Source organism: Epinephelus fuscoguttatus, linkage group LG4, assembly GCF_011397635.1.
Source record: "Epinephelus fuscoguttatus linkage group LG4, E.fuscoguttatus.final_Chr_v1".
NCBI lineage: Eukaryota > Metazoa > Chordata > Actinopteri > Perciformes > Serranidae > Epinephelus > Epinephelus fuscoguttatus.
Window position 1 is genome coordinate 28,441,496 of NC_064755.1, and position 16,255 is coordinate 28,457,750.

At 38.1% G+C, this 16,255-nt stretch overlaps 2 protein-coding genes across 5 annotated transcripts; one reads left to right on the forward strand and one right to left on the reverse strand.

Moving 5' to 3' along the window:
- Positions 1–609: 609 nt before the first annotated feature.
- Positions 610–8,636, forward strand: LOC125886856 (protein regulator of cytokinesis 1-like). Of its 4 annotated transcripts, none has more exons than XM_049573207.1 (14): positions 610–793; positions 1,272–1,404; positions 2,312–2,434; positions 2,529–2,762; positions 2,866–3,036; positions 3,152–3,301; positions 3,426–3,573; positions 3,673–3,809; positions 3,905–4,000; positions 4,304–4,450; positions 4,550–4,660; positions 4,765–4,872; positions 6,355–6,525; positions 8,111–8,636. In XM_049573207.1, exons 1-14 carry the CDS (start codon positions 783–785, stop codon positions 8,180–8,182), a joined length of 1,812 nt encoding a protein of 603 aa, XP_049429164.1. In that variant the 5' UTR covers positions 610–782; the 3' UTR covers positions 8,183–8,636. The 4 variants fall into 4 exon arrangements, with proteins under 4 accessions (XP_049429164.1, XP_049429167.1, XP_049429166.1 ...); XM_049573209.1 differs by lacking the exon at positions 610–793 and adding an exon at positions 845–991 and having other exon boundaries at positions 6,355–6,458; XM_049573206.1 differs by lacking the exon at positions 610–793 and adding an exon at positions 846–991.
- A 110-nt stretch (positions 8,637–8,746) lies between these two features.
- On the reverse strand, positions 8,747–16,207 carry LOC125886866 (ubiquitin-associated protein 1-like). The gene is made up of 6 exons (XM_049573225.1): positions 15,528–16,207; positions 15,308–15,447; positions 13,307–13,954; positions 10,000–10,170; positions 9,677–9,778; positions 8,747–9,574 (listed from the first exon to the last, which is right to left on the reverse strand). The coding sequence occupies exons 2-6, from the start codon at positions 15,428–15,430 to the stop codon at positions 9,440–9,442; spliced, it is 1,179 nt and encodes a 392-aa protein (XP_049429182.1). The 5' UTR covers positions 15,431–15,447; positions 15,528–16,207; the 3' UTR covers positions 8,747–9,439.
- Between the last annotated feature and the right edge of the window lie 48 nt (positions 16,208–16,255).

Genomic DNA, 16,255 nt, shown 5'->3' on the forward strand with positions numbered 1-16,255 from the left:
AAGATATGAACAATTACAGAGCAAACACTGGCTGAGACCCAAATTTAAAAAACGACTACAGACAGGGTCATGGTCTGAAACAGACATATTAACCTTATGAAAAGACAGAGTAGGGATGAGACAGACTATAGACCTGTAAGACTGTCTAACGTTAAGTTACCTTGTTTTGTTCCTGATAGATATATCTGGCCTGGAATCTAGCTCATCCTGGTGGAGCAGCGAATTGTAACTGCTTAAAACTAATTTGTGTAACAATATTAAATACTATCGCATATTCCCTCATATTAAAAGTAATTCCTTGTGATTTAGCGCTAATGCTATGGCTTTAACAATCTATTTTATTCTATGACTTCACAAAATAAATCGCGCACTAATTACATCGTGAAATACGCCCGTTTTGGCTTCTTTAACTTTAATAGAGTACTTCTACAATATTATGAGCTAAAAAAAAAAAATACAATAATATAATCATTTACTTTTTTAGGATTTGCAACCTGTAATTTTCCTAACGGGTGAATATTTTTCATGTTACCGAATACCGCCCATAGACTGTATGGTACCGCCCCACAAAGCAGTTTCCGCTGACGGCTAATCGGCCAATCAGAGCCCAGACGTTGTTTCGGTGCAAATTTCAAACCCGTCCAGTCGACAAACGAACGGGTCGTCACAGTCGGACAACCGCGGCCACACCAATGTAAACTCGTTTTTTTACGTTGAAAGACCGCTTTTGCGTTAACGAAGATTATTTTTTTGAAAACGTTTTAGGAGTCTGCGGTGGCAACATGAGAGTGAGGTTAGTAACGTAACATTCTTTTATCAATTGGAGATTCAGTTGTTTATGCTAACAGAGTATACTCAGTTAGCAAACTCATTTCCTGATTAGCCTGCTGATTTTAGATAAAGCTAACGTTAGCTAACTTTCGACGCACAAAGCTTGTTCCACGCTGGGACGGAGTCGTCGTCTGTGTGCTACAATGAGTAATTTTGAATGGTAATTAAATTTTATGTTAATCTCATGTCACTTATTGTGAAGGTGGTTTCATTTAACGTCACAACTAATGCTACGGCGTCAGGAAGCTAGCTAACGTTAGCTTGCTATGTGAATGAAATGATTCTGACATCCAATGTCAGCCTGCTGCTACAAGCAGAGTTTGCCAGCTGATTTTAAATCACTCACTAGCGCTTACGTTAATACTGGACTGGTTTGACCGGTAACAGGTGTTTTCAACTCCAGAAACCTGACTCATTCCCACCACTGCTTTTCTTTCCAGTGAAGTCCACGCAGCAGAGTCTGTTGCCTACCTCAACAGAGCACTGGTCAGGCTGCAGGATATTTGGGAAGAAATCGGGATTCCAGAGGAACAGCGCCTACAGAGAACCAATGATGTTCACAAGCACATTAAAGTGAGTCTTATATCAGTCTAGATAAGATTTAGAGTCTGATTGTTGACCTGACAAAGCTAACACATTGACACTTTTTTGTTTTCTCTTTTGTTTTCCCTTGTCAAAATCTCAAATTCTACTCCTGAACACCCCTAACAAAGGAAATGTCAATAGATTTCAGAGGGCTGCAACCCTCTATCCCTACTTTATCAATTGGTGGCCAATACAAACTGTTACAGACTACAAGTACCTTGGCATCATGCTTGACCACAGGCTCAAATGGGACCTGTGAACTGACTTCATAAGTACTACTACACAACAAAGAATGTACTTTTGAAAGAAATTATCTTGTAATGTCCACAACAAAATGCTCAGTATGTTTTATTGTACTTTTATTGAAAGTGTTTTATCCTTCTGCATCATTTTCTGGTTTGGTAATGCTACTCAGGCACAGAAAAAGACTGTCGGAAAAACAGTTTGAACAGCTAATGAACTATTAGGAATTAGTTTACCAAGTACATAATGTATATACGGAGACAGAATAATGACAAAGGCATCCTTGTTCAATCTATTCCCATCTGGGTGATGTTATTTTTCTTCTGTATTCACTAAAAACAGCCGTGTTTTCATTTGTTCCACAAGCCATTAAGTTTTTAAACAGATAATGTACTAGCACCTACTATATGCACTGTAGCCATTTTGTCCTGGTCCTAAAAGATGTCCAGCTGGTCTGGTCTGTCCCCCATCCTACTAGTATTTGTATGGGCATAGATTGGCGTATGTCTATGACTGTTTTTGGTATGTGTGACTTTCATATGTATATTTATGGTGATTTTTGTGATTGTATGATAAATTGCCTTTATGATTATGCTGCAAACCAATTTCCCCACTGGGAAAATTAAAAGTATCTATCTTTCTTGTCATGCAGGGTCTATTGGACCTAATGATTGCAGAAGAAGAGGAGCTCAAGAAGAGATTACTGAAAAGCATTCAGTCATGTCTCAAGGAACTTAATCATTTGTGCAGTGAACTTCAGATGCCCCCCTTTGAGGTACAGTGTTGTTTAGAAGTATGTGTTTGTTTGCTTATACCTGTTTGGGGAAATTGTTAGTATGTTTGGACTAACTTTCTGGATTTCTGTGAAGGAGGAAGATGGCTGCACCATGTTGCAGATGGAGAAGAACAGCCGCACACGTCTTGAAGTGATGAAGGAGCACAAGAAGCAAAGAATGGATGAGCTTAAAGGCCTCATAGGCAAAGACCGTGAGCTGTGTGATATTATGTGCACTACCCCATTTTGCATTGACCCAGACTCCATCCCATCCCTGACGCAACTTGAGACATATCGCACCTACCTGGATGATCTGACCAAAGAGAAGGTGGTTAATGACATTCTGCTTTTCTTCATTACCTTCATCACTTACTTGTCTTTTGTTTTGAGGGTTGTAACCTGTTCATTTGCTTTGTTTTTTTTTTCCCTAGGAACGTCGTCATAATGAGTTTGTCAGCCTCAAAAAGGAGATCGTTGTATGCATGGATGATCTGGAGCAGAGCCCAGAGACCAGTTTTGAGACGGATGTGATGTGTGAGGATGAGGAGGCATTTTGTCTGTCAAATGACAACATTGCTGCTCTTAAACTGCTCCTCAGTCAGGTGATTTTGTAATATTTGCATCTAGTTTGTGAATCTTGACGCTACGATTTAAGTCAACAATATCATTTATTGTGTCATATTGTAATGGATGTATGATTTTTGTGCCTCCCTCCAGTTACAAGACCGCAAGGCTGAAAATGAGCTCCGTTGTTCAGCTTTCCGCACTAAAATCCAGGAGCTGTGGGAAAGACTTGAGATTCCTCAAGAGGAGAGGGAGGCCCTCTCTGAGCATATGGTCAAGTCAAAGAAGAGAAACATTGAGGCCGTAAGAAATTTAGCCTATGTGGTCATTTATATTAATAATAAGTGATTTCAGACAATGCATTGACGGGTTGTTTCACCAAACACCTACATCACAAGTTTTAATAATGTGCATTCTGTCTTTCCAGCTCCGGGCTGAGGTCCAGCGTCTCGAGGTGCTAAAATTGCAGAGCATGAAAAGAGTCATTGAGGCTGTTAGAGCTGAGATTGCTCTTTTCTGGGAGAGATGCTTCTACAGCCCAGAACAGCAGGAAGCTTTTGTTCACTATCATGATGGTGAATATCTGTTGAAAATGACAAAGCCCTCACACCAAAAATATGCGGTTAATAATCACAAATAGAGCTTGGGTCTAAGTCCATGTTTTCTCTCTGCAGATGATTTCACTGAAGACCTTCTCAACCTGCATGAGGCAGAGGTCAGGACCCTGAAGAAGTGCTACGAGGACCACAGAGAACTCTTTGAGGGAGTCAGAAAATGGCAGGAGAACTGGACCTTGTACTTGGAACTTGACGTAAGAACTGTAATCCTGGTGAATTTAGTGGGTAAGCATTTAAAAGTCATCTTGATGTGGTAACACATGGATGTATTTACCTCTTTCCATCTCAGAAAAAGGCAAATGATCCCTCAAGGTTCAACAACAGAGGTGGGAACCTTCTGAAAGAAGAGAAGCAGAGAGCTGACCTGCAGAAAAGTCTGCCTAAGGTGAGGAAATGTTTAGATGTAGTGTTTAGTGACATGTTACGTGTGTTCAGTCAATACAAAAACGGTAGTGCTTAGGCAAACCATGTGCGAGGAGAGTGGAAACAGCTGTGACATTGTTGGTGCATTACCAAATCCGTCCAACAGATGGGGATATTAAATAGTAATTACCTTAATCTGTAGTCCCTGTTTGGGCATTTTAGAAACTGGATTTTTTCAAATGTAATTTAGACTGACAGTCCACTGCCGATAGTAAATGTGATAACATATAAACAAGGCAAAACTTGTGTTTTCTGGTTGTTCCAGCTGGAAAAGAGTCTCAAAGCCCAAATTGATGTTTGGGAGCAGGAGCATGGCAAGGAATTCCTGGTCAATGGACAGAAATTTCTTGAGTACGTGCAGCAGCAGTGGGAGCACCACCATGCTGAAAAGGAGAAAGAGAAACTGGAGCGGGTGTGTTATTACTTTGAATAAAAACTACAACAGGTGTTAAATTTCCCCGTCACAAAAGTATTCTCAACATGACTGTATTCTTCTTTTTGTCTGAATCAGCAAATGAAGAAAACTAAACAGATACAGGAGGACATGTTATATGGAACTTCAATGAGAACACCATCCAAAAGGCGAGTAGCAGGGACTCCCACACCGGGGAAAGTAAGAAAGGTAAGATGGTGCTGCAGTTTTATTGGATTCATTTCATTACCTGACTGTACCAAGGCAAGTGAATAGATTTAAAAGTTGACCCACTTTTTCCTCTGTCCTCTTAGCTCAATGGCACCTCAACCATCTCCACTCCGAACAGCTTCCTCAGTTCAGGCCTCGGTGGAACCATGTGCCAGTCCTCCATCCAGAAACCTCCTCTGTCTGCCAGCAAGGTATGCTTACTGTTGTCCTTTTGATGCATCTCACTGACAATATTTACGTTGTGTTTTTAACAGCCTTTTGGACTTTGAAGGTAAGATTGATAAGCTCTGTATCTGACTCTTATTCTTTATGGTAATGTAGTTAGGCAGAGTGCAATTTGGTCTCCATTGTTGTGCATCTTGCATATGGAAGATTTGTCAGGGCAGGTAAACATTTGTAAATTAACTTTTCAGATTTGGTTTTGTTTTGTCCCTATGTACTCAACAATTTGAGTTTACTGTACAAATCATGACAGTGATAGATGGATGCAGAGAAGATGGACAATAGATAGTTCTTCTTCATTGAATATTTTGCCCCTCTAATGAGCATTTGTATATCAATAACCCATCCTGTGTTACCACAACCTCTGAAGAAATCTGTTTATTTCTCGCATGCCTTTTTTGAATGAAGTTGTAGGGGATCGTTTACAAACTCACACAACTTGTGCAGATCCAAGTCTCATTTAGCCAGTGTTATGCTCAAGACCTCTCAAAACGGACAGACCTTTCCAGTGGGGAACTGAATAGAATATGAAGCTTATCTTTGCTCTCTTTAATGCCAGACTCCAGGGACAAAGGCAGTAATTTTACTTTGTTGAATGTAGGAGCTGCTATCTAACTCTTTTAAAGCACTGAAATTGCACAATAACATCAGCTATTCAGTAGATCAGCAACTCCCACATTGAGGTAAAATTACTGTTTCTGCCAATGGAGTCTGGCTTTGAAGAGAGCCTGTATTACGTGCAACTTATTGTGTTCCCTGTGGGAAAGGACTGTCTGTTTGGGAAGTACTGAGCATATGACTGGATAAATGGGACTTGAATTATACTGCCAAGTTGTGTGAGCATTTGTGGACGGGTGTTTTGATACAACTTTTCTGATTTTGAACATGGCCCCCTATGACTTAAATACAGTTGGATTCTTCAATCACCTGAGGCATGTGAGAAAAAAGGTTTCCTCCCAGATTCAAAGTTACATGGAGTTAATAACTGACATACATATGATAATTTATTGGGTGAAGTATTGTTGTTGCTCTTGATGTGAACAGTAAGCCCAGATTTTCCAGTATTTACGATTTAAGATGATTCTTTTATGTAAATTTTATACAGTCAAGATGATCTCAAACCCCACTGTTCATGTTAGTCCCTGTGCTCACCTTAATGATTCAACAGTGCTAGTCAGTTTAAATAAGGAAACCCCATCTGTTAGTTTATATGATACTAAATGCATGATGAAGCATTGGAAAATTCTACCAAAAGCTGCTCTTGTGATACTTGGATGTGGCAGCTTTGCAGAAATGCACTGACAATGGGTGAGACTATGGGGCTTTGTTTTCATTGTAAGCATGTGTTTCATCCTTTTTATCACATCACTGGTGTCCTATAGTTTGAAATAAAGTAAAATAAATAAGGTGACAAAAAAAGCACATTATCATTATAGTTGGTCTTGTTGTAGGGTCTTGGACTGCGAACCCCTGGACATGGAAAGACTCCCCGTGCACTAGACCGAAATAAGGAAAACATCTCCCATCTTAGAAACACTCCAAGTGGCACACTAAGGTCTCAGGATACTCAAGATCACACCTTCACCTTTAACTCTGTTGCTGGCTCCTATTCGGAATTTGCGGTAAATGCGTTTTTACATCTATTTAGTCCTTAACTACAAAAAGTCCACTAAAGTACAATCTGATGAAGTAAGTCACTATTTTTTCTGGGTGACATTACGGCCATAATGTACCACAAAAAGCAATATTCTTAGTCCAAGTCTGTAGGATTATATAGTTACTTTTATGGTTTACCATATAACCGCCATCTGGCATCACTAATGAGCTAAAATAGAATTTCAGTTACACCTTTTTGACCTGGATTAGTCCTGGAAATTACATATGTAAATCTGAAGATTTTCCCCTTTTTGAAAAATGTCTTCTTTGTTGCTACAGATTTAAGACACAATTTATTTTTGTATTTTACAGACACATCTCAGAATGTGTCATTTTTAAGACTTTTGAAAAAGGTGGAACATCAGCCATCTGTAAAGCCCAGTTCAGACCAAAGATCTGTGACGAGACAAAACCTTTTTAGAACGTTGCAGTGGTGTAAACTGGCCAGTCTTAGCTTGAGTCAAGCCGGCTGGTGGTGTCACCTGCAACTCAGCTGGTCAAATCGCTGGCGGCTGGTTTTAGAATGTAAAACATGCCACCTGTTTCTACAGCCAGTTGCTTGCTGTGGCAGGTAATCTGTCCCCACCGAGCCACAGGCGTTCTCACAAAATAAGCCTGAAATCTGGAAATCAGAATGGAAGTACGGAGAGTTGTTGCATAGCAATGATACACGTCTCATCTAGTTGCATTGGTGTGAACCGTTTTTACAGCGTTGGAGAATGGTGCATTGCAAGTAGTTGCCTATGTCAACTCATCTCATTGTGAATCTTTGGTCTGAACTGGGCTCTAAGTGACAAAATGATTGCTAGCAAAATGACCAACTTTGATTTGAAAAAGCTTTCTTTAAAAAAAAAGAAGCTATGAGCCATCTTTGGTGTTAAGTTGGCTGTGTAGTCACAATATAGGTAATTAAATGGAGCAGCTAAAAAGCAACAATGCATACCTCTACTAAAACTACATAATGTTAATGTTTAAGATATGATAAAACTTTATTGATCCCACACAGGGGATAGAATAATAATAGGCAACAGAGTACTTATAGATTTAATGAAGATAAAATACAAAAATATATATTAAAAATTAGAAAAATATAAAATACTAAACAGACACAAATATGCTCTCAATACTATTTACACTATATACACCTTTCAATTATGATCACACACAACTCACATAGTGGTAGACAATGCAGATGTACAATAAATACACGCACCAGGTTTTTATTAATCAAGTTTATTTGAGCAGTATATCCTGACAAAATGGTGAAAAAAGTTTAAACATTCCACTTTAAATCTTTAAAACAAATCCTGACATACCAAAGAATCAATCACTGAGCAGCAGTTAAACTTTCCACCCCATCACTTTGAAACCTGCATGTCATGACAATGCAAAAATGCTTTTCTAAAATAAATATATGCATTTCATATAGCCATATCACAAGCTAACATGTAAATGCACACACAGATATTTTGACATCTTAGATATGAACAAAATCAAATGATTGAATATATAAGTCAGATGCTGACAGTTAACTCTAACTTGTCTTTACAGAGAGACCTCTCGAAGGCTTCTAAATCGAACGTGAAGTCAGGAGTGTTGAACTCCACTGTCAGTCATCAGTGAGGGGTCCAAGGAGCCAGAAGTCATCCAGCTCAGCGGTAGTTTCAAATGATGGGCAAGAGGGAACTTTAATGTAAACTTCTTTCAAAAAATGTAAATATTTCAATCTGTGTGAACATCTTCAGTCTCCATCTATCCTATTGTTTTTAAGACTTCATTTCAGGTTCACTGCTGGAGCAGTTTTCTCTGCTGTATGTATTTATGAGGCAGGTTAATGCTGTTTTGTACCGAGGCTGTCGTGGCTTTTTATTTTACATTTTTTGGGGGGGGGCACAGCCTTTTCAATGAAACATTAACCATATCTAGAGCACTACTTTGTTTATAGTACTGTAGCAGCTAGCCAACACACCACAATTTTATTCTTCCAGCTGGGATGACAGCTACATTTGCTCTTCAGAAACTAAATATTTTGAGTGCTTTTTTTAAAATCACGCTGTAAATAAACATTTTAAACAAACGTTCATCCTTACTAAGTGTACCTATGTATGATCTTGTGTCATTTCTGATTGTACCTGAATGGTTTCTAGCCTGTATGGTTGAGTTGTATAGGATTTATGTTAAAGGAGTATTTCAACCATAAAAAGGCCATTTGTATTCAATAGCCCCTTTTATACTGCCTCATCGAGGTGGGAATTTCATGCTGCTGTTCACCTCGTCATTCTGTATAAAAGGTACAATGGGACAACCAGCAGGATGGGATCATGTGCAGCATGGGTGAAAACTTAAGCTTATAGCAGTTAGCAGCTAACTCAAATAAGGGAGCGATCACACTGAGATGAAATGCAACGCCAGTAAAACCATTGTTTTCCTATGATACGGCGTGTCTGACCGGCATTCAAGCATCTTTTTAGACGGGCGTTTTTGTAGACATGCATTTTTAGACACACAAAGATGCTGAAAAGTTAAAATATTTTCTATACTTTTTGAGCGTCAGACACCAGTAGCTAGTGCGCATTGAATAAGCGCTTCCAGCGTTTCAAGTGTCTTTGAAGCTTCCGCGTCTCTAGTGTCTCATTTCTGTGATCACTCTCTAACTGGCTGAAAATGGGAGCTCCTTGCCCTAACACAAGATGAGTAGTTGATATACAAATGGTCCTTTTGTGGGTGAAGTATTCCTTTAACTGAGTCCAAGTCAGGAGGCAGAATCCTTAAATATTATATTTTGATCATATACTGTATCGTATTACATACACACGAGTACATTTCACATATTGTAGAAAATCATCCTCCATGCAGACTAGAAATGTGAAGATATTCTCTTTAAGCCATGCGTGTCATGAGTTCTTCAAGAGCCCTCTCGCGGTGATTTTCATGAACAAGCAGCACTTCTTTGATTGCACTTTGCTGGAAACCCATCTCATTAAACTGAGTCAGTAGACGCAGGAACTCTGCAGCCTGAAAAAGAATTTCAAGTCAGTTACAATACACACTAAGTGTTGGCTGTGGGGTTGCTTTTTTATAACCTATTCAGTAAGCACACTGACAAGCAGGGGTCACCTTGCTCTCACAGTTCTGAAACATTTCCAAGGCCTCTTCCACCTGTGCTTCATCGTAACCCAGCTGACACAGACGGTCGCTGGCTACCAGGTACTTCAGGATCTGTTGATAACAGGACAAATAATTATGATGCGATCGGCCTTGATACAGCACAAAGAGCACAAGTTAGAATTCTAGATAAATGTTAAGTATTTCTTCACACTACGTTTGACAGCTAATTGTAATGTGTGAGTTTCCTTATTGCAGTTATTAAAGGCAACTCAAAAATATTTTATTTATGCATTATTAACTGTTGACACATGTAAACACAAAGTGGTACCTGCCTTCTCTGGGCTGTGATAGCCTGTTTTCTGCAGAGCTAGAATAGCTGTGCGTAAAGGGTAGCCCTTCTCTGTGATGGTCTCAAGTAGCTCCCTCTCTTCCTGACTCAGTGCTGACAGCAACTCTGCTGATGAGTCAAAGAAAACCCCACGTGGGCCGCCGGTCCTCAGGGCCTGATGATAAGAGGAAAACAGATAAAAATAGTCAGTTATGGAAAATAGGTAAATGGAAAAAAATGATAAATGTCTTTCTCAGAGCAGGGTCATAATCAACTAACACTGAGGTGAAGGGGCCTTCTATGGCCCAAACCTTCAGCATGAAATTCCTCACAAGGGAAATTTTTAAAATAGAAGGCTTAACTTTGAAACATTTCTGAAAAAGAATATTTCAGAAGAGGGGCTTTCAAAGTTTTGATAATTGGATACCATTTTAGGGGTCCAGCATACATAGTATCACTTCACTTACTACAGTTTTTATTAGATAATGAACTGCCTTTTATGCCGTGCTACCTTATTTTTTTCACATCTTTATGACATACTATATAGTATGACGTTTTTTCATATTTTTATGACATACTATACTATGACATTTTTATGACATACTGTACTATGACGTTTGTTCATATTTTTATGACATACTATGACATTTTTTCATGATTTTGAACGACATACTATACTATGACATTTTCTCATGATTTTGGACGACATGCTATACTATGACATTTATATATGATTTTTTACGACATACTATACTATGACTTCCTTTCGTGATTTTGGACGATATGCTATACTATGACTTTCTTTAGTGATTTTGGACGACATACTATACTATGACGGTTTTATGTGATTTTGGACGACATGCTATACTATGACTTTTTATATGAATTTGCATGACATACTATACTATGACTTTTTTTCATGATTTTGGATGACATGCTACACTATGACGTTTAAATATGATTTTGGACGACATACTATACCAAGGCTTTTTTTCATGATTTTGGACGACATACTATACTATGACATTTTGTCATGATTTTGGACGACATGCTATACTATGACTTTTTATATGAATTTGCATGACATACTATACTATGACTTTTTTTCATGATTTTGGATGACATACTATACCAAGGCTTTTTGTCATGATTTTGGACGACATGCTATATTATGACGTTTTTATATGATTTTGGATGACATACTATACTATGACTTTTTTATATGATTTTGGACGACATAATATACCTATGACTTTTTTTCATGATTTTGGACGACATGCTATATTATGACGTTTTTATATGATTTTGGACGAAATGCTATACTAAAACGTTTTTTCATGATTTTGGACGACATGCTATACTATGGCATTTTTTCAGGATTTTGGACGACATGCTATACTATGACTTTTTTGTTTCATGATTTTGAACGACATACTATACTATGACATTTTTTCAGGATTTTGGACGACATACTATACTATGACTTTTTTTCATGATTTTGGACGGCATGCTATACTATGACGTTTATATATGATTTTGGACGACATACTATACCAAGGCTTTTTTTCATGATTTTGGACGACATGCTATACTATGACATTTTTTCAGGATTTTGGACGACATGCTATACTATGACTTTTTTGTTTCATGATTTTGAACGACATACTATACTATAACATTTTTTCAGGATTTTGGACAACATGCTATACTATGACGTTTTTATACGATTTTGAACGACATACTATACTATGACTTTTTTTTCATGATTTTGGACGACATGCTATGCTATGATTTTTTGTCAGGATTTTGGACGACATACTATACTATGAGTTCTTTTCATGATTTTGGACGACATGCTATACTTGGACTTTTTTTTCATGATTTTGGACAACATCCTATACCATTACTTTTTTCATGATATTGGACGACATGCTACACCATGACTTTTTTCCATGATTTTGGACGACATGCTATGCTATGACATTTTTTTTTTCCATAATTTTGGACGACATGCCATACTATGACTTTTTCACATTTTTATGACATACTATACTGTGACGTTTTTCATATTTTTATGACATACTAAACTATGACGTTTTTTGCTATCTTATGATATACTATAATATGATGTCTTTTTGCATTTTTATCATATACTATACTATGACTTTTTGACATACTCTGCTATGACGTTTTTTTTCACATTTTTATAACACTGTGCTATGACGTGTTTTCGCATTTTTATGACATAATATACTGTGACGTTTTTTAACATTTTTATGACATACTATACTATGACGTGTTTTCACATTTTTATGACATACTATACCATGACGGGGGTTTTTTTGCATTTTTATGACATACTAATATATGAAGTTTTTTTGACATACTATACTATGACTTTTTTTCACATTTTGATGACATACTATACTATGACGTCTTTTACATTTTTATGACATACTATATTATGAATTTTAAATGACATACTATAATGTTTGTTCACATTTCTATGAGATATTATACTATGTTTTTTCTCAATTTTATTTTATGCTATAGGCTAGTATGACTGTTTTTAATTGTAATGGCAAAATATAGTATGATTTTCTTTTTTTGCCTTACTATATTAGAACTATTTCCTAACAGACTATGTTGTTACTTTTTTATGCCTTTTTAAAAACATTTTTTGACATATTATACTATGACTTTTTACGACCTTGTTAATAACATACTACACTACAAGTTTTTCCACTACTTATCTTGACAGGCTAATATACAATGATTTTATAACATTTTTTACATCATGTAGAGATTTTTAGGACATTTCTGTGACATACTATATTGTGACATTCTCTGTCCTCCCTAGACTGGATGGAGAGTTTGACATAGTTTGAAGCTCATGTCAGCTGTTTACTCCTATTACTAGAGTGTAGATCCTGCTCACCCCACGTCATTTCACTGTTCAGCTTGTGCTTTGTAAATATTACAAAAATGAGGTCACAGATGATGCAACCTACGCTTTGCAGTCTGGATAGAGCTAGTATTCAGTCTTGCCACGACCTGAATGAGCTGTGATTCTCTCTCCTTTGAACACAAAATAGGTGTGTTCATGTAAAATACATGAAGGTTCACTGTTGTGCTGGAAATAAATGTTGATTATGGACATACCTTATGTGCATTTTCAGAGCATATGAATAGTTGGAATTAACAAATTATTGGAGGGGGGAGATAATTGGATACTTTATAAATACTTGAACCCCCCCCCAAAGTGTGCTGTGATTATGCCCCAGAGAGAGACTGACACAAAAGATATTGACCTTCTGTCTGCCGTTTTTGACAACAGGCCCTGCAGAGGAGGGCCGTTGCTTCTGCAGTCTGGGTGGAGAGGGAGCAGGTTGTGTGTTCTGGGAGTACTTCCTGGCCACAGAGACGAGTGAGCGCTGCTTCTTTTTGCTGTTCTTCTGCATGTTGTGGAGGGGGCTGGCCTGCTGTGACCTGTGCTGCTCAAGTGCTTGCAGAGGTTGTCTGCAGTCTTGGCAAGAAGGCAAAGAGGTTCTGCGCCTTCTGAGGTTGTGAGGTGAGACAGGCTTACAGTTCTGAGGGGAAGGACCAAGGTGCATGTCTTTGACTCTGGACAGCGGGTCTCTGGGTGCAGCGCTCCGAGGCCGCTCTCTGCTCTTGATAGAGCAAAGTGCATCATCAGGGGAGGAGGCTTCATTATCCTCGTGGTAACCATCTTCATCCTCAGAGTCAAATATGAGGAACTTGACAGTGCGAGGGTGTAGCCAGCGAGTGTCTGCAGAGTTCAGGCTGTGACTGCGGGGCCGGGGGCTCTGCACCTGTGTGTCTCTGCGACTGCGGCTCTCCTGAGGGCTGCTGAACATCAGCCAGTAAGGGGGGCAGGATGGGGCCTGACAGACTGGCTGCTGCCCAGTTAAGATCCATTTCTCCAAGTTGAATCCATACTACATTAAAAAGAAACAAGAAATTATTTTTCAGCAACTCTGTTAACACTGGAGGCTTTGACTTGTCATAGTAGGTGTTTCTGAAAAAATACCAATGGCAACCAACCAGCATGTTCAATACCAGGACCCCAGAACTGAAGCTGATAATTTTATTATTTACGCTTGTGCTTTGTCCCTCTGCTACATGCCATAAAATATGACATCTTAATTAAAAAAAAACACCTATGATGGTAATATCAAAAATTAAATGTAAGTGCATCAAAAATCCGTCAGTATTTTAAAAATCATCAACTTGGATGTTGAATATAAAGTCAGTGGTGATCTACATACTGGCTGTGACAAATCTAATGCAGTTACATGATAGTTCACTCCAACAGGAATAGTAAATACATTTTAATGAAATTTACACCACATTTTCCAAAAAATTGGCTGATGATAAATTAGGAGAATAAATTATAATCAGAACAGAAGTTGCATAAGAAAAATCTAAAAGCCACTGAGTCAACAGATTTACTGCAAATAAATTATTTTCCTGACAGACATGAAAGGGACAGTTCATCCCAAAAATAAAAATAAATAGTTTCCCTCATACCAGTAGCGCTATTTATCAGTCTAGATTGTTTGGGTGTGAGCTGATGAGTGTTGGAGATATCAGCTGTACAGATATCTGCCTTCTCTCAAATACAGTGGAACTAGATGGCACTCAGCTTGTAGTGCTCAAAGCGCCAAAAAAAAAAAAAAAAAAATTTGAAAAACTCACAGCAATGTTTCTCTCCTGAAATCATGACCCAGTTACTCAAGATAATCTACAGACCTTGTTGTGAGCAGTTTCATATATGAACTATTTCCTTCCTACCAAACTATACCTGCAAACTGACTTATATAACATTACAGCTCAGTGAGGAGGATGCCATTAATGTTTACATCTCATGCTGTCATGAGCACGAGGCTCTCATCCATGAGTAGATGCACGTTTCCTTCTAAACTGTGATACGGTTGGTGGGTGTAGTTCGGTAGAAAGGAAATAGTTGCTACATGAAACTGGTCACAACAAGGTCTGTGGATTATCTTGAGTAACCAGGTCATGATTTAAGTAAAGAGACATTGCAGCTGAGTTTTTCAAATGTATTATTTTGGCGCTTTGAGCACCACAAGCTGAGTGCCATCTAGTTCCATTATACTGGAGAGAAGCCAGACATCTCTACAGCTGATATCTCCAACACTCTGCAACTCATATCAAAACAGTCTAGACTGATGAGTAGTACTACAGGTTAGAGGATATTTGATTTAGGTGTGAACTGTCCCTTTAAACTTATATAAAAAAAAAAGCACACGTTCACTTGGATGTGTGACCTCAGTGTCTCGTAGTATCTGCTGGCAGTCTGGTATAGCGATGTGTGGAGCTGTCACAAGCTGTGCTTCCTCCTCCAGTGGACCCAGTGGAGTCTGAAACGGGACATCCTCCAGAGCGTTCATTTTCACCAACAATTAACCTGCACCGGCAGAAACACAAGACTGCCTGAGTTTTAAGTTTTCAAAACCAGACCTTCACTGCAGTTTTGTTGACACTTACCTCTGTCAGGTGTTCTCTCGTAGGTCCTCAGCCCTCTGAAGCATGGACAGGTGTGTGGAGTAATTCACTAATACAGACATCATCATACGTGATAAGCCTCTTCATCACTAAGCCTCTGACATCATTGGAGTTGTTTACCAGTAACACCCAAGTCACCTGTTGTGAATCTGCCTGCATGAATGCAGTACAAATAATGGATTATTCAAACATATACATATAAATATACACCAGTTATACTAAAATCATTAAACAACAGCCACTAATAACCACTAATAATCACTAAAAAATAATTTCTACTTCTATGTTTTACTATTAATACATTAACAATGTAAGATATATTATTTTTCCTCAATATATTATTTATAATTTTTTATCTATATTCAAAGCCACGTTGTCGACAGTGTGACTTTGTAATTTCCATCTGGGCTTGAAAGGGGATTAGGGAATGCTGAGGTACTGGGAAACTGAACAGCACGATACTTTCCAGAGATTAGCCGATTAAAAAAGGTGACAGTGTACCAGTTTGAAACAACGTTGTGATGTGTATTGCATTGTTTAACTGATTTGCTGTGTGTTGAGAAAGAGTGAGAAACAACTAACCAAATTAATTTAAAGTGTACATTGTGGTCTGCAGACAAGTTCAAAGGTAAAGAAGAGGTTAAAATTCTATACAGAGATTTACATTTTATTCATATATTTTAAACAATCACAATAAGTTTAGGATTCAC